This window comes from Tupaia chinensis, unplaced genomic scaffold (genome assembly GCF_000334495.1).
Source record: "Tupaia chinensis unplaced genomic scaffold, TupChi_1.0 Scaffold000477_1, whole genome shotgun sequence".
NCBI classification, from domain to species: domain Eukaryota; kingdom Metazoa; phylum Chordata; class Mammalia; order Scandentia; family Tupaiidae; genus Tupaia; species Tupaia belangeri.
The window spans coordinates 2442207-2442933 of record NW_006159986.1 but is presented as its reverse complement, the minus strand read 5'-3'; the positions used below and the strand labels follow the sequence as shown (position 1 = coordinate 2442933).

The window sequence follows — 727 nt, the reverse complement described above, 5'->3', positions numbered from 1 at the left end:
CTGTGGAGCCATGAGCTGCCGCACCAGGTGGTGCCGCCCAGACTGCCGCGTGGAGGACACCTGCCTGCCCCCCTGCTGTGTGGTGAGCTGCACTCCCCCAACCTGCTGCCAGCTGCACCATGCTCAGGCCTCCTGCTGCCGCCCATCCTACTGTGGACAGTCCTGCTGCCGTCCTGCCTGCTGCTGCTACTGCTGCCAGCCCACCTGTTAAAAGTCAAGCTGCTGATTTTCAACTTGAAGTGTCAACTTTCAACCCAGTCCATGAACAAATGATCTCTTCAGCCACTTCAAGACTACTAACAAATTCTTGAACTTTTATTTGTTTTTTGTTGTGAGGGTTACCAAACTTTTAGCCCTCACAGACCTCTCTGATTTTATTCAGCATTATAAAGATCTTGATCTCCTATCTGAGGATGCCAAAGTACAAAATGACTCAAGGCCTGGGAGAGCAAATATACCCTGAGAAGGATCCTCAACATTAAACCTCATGCTCTGAGGCTCAGTGTTGCTGAGGCCATGAAGAATCAACAGTCTCTCTCAGATATATTTACTTCTCTTTCACCACTTTGCAAGATGCACTTTTTATGAAAGGGGAATAATATATCAAGGTCTAATAAATTAAATCTACTACTGTGGCAAATACATCTTTTTTCTTCATTGAGTGTATGCATGATGTATATTTCATAGAAAGTTATATAAAAGATTTTAACCTGTTTTTCATATCCTA

At 44.6% G+C, this 727-nt stretch overlaps 1 protein-coding gene across 3 annotated transcripts in view; it reads left to right on the top strand.

Annotated features, from left to right (window-relative positions):
• LOC106735667 (keratin-associated protein 9-3-like) overlaps positions 1–211 on the top strand; it is a 4734-nt gene extending 4523 nt beyond the window's left edge. For all 3 annotated transcript variants that reach the window (XM_027774735.1, XM_027774734.1, XM_027774736.1), the window contains one exon: positions 1–211. This exon is cut by the window's left edge. In XM_027774735.1, coding sequence (XP_027630536.1) covers positions 1–211 — 211 coding nt within the window.
• Positions 212–727: the final 516 nt, after the last annotated feature.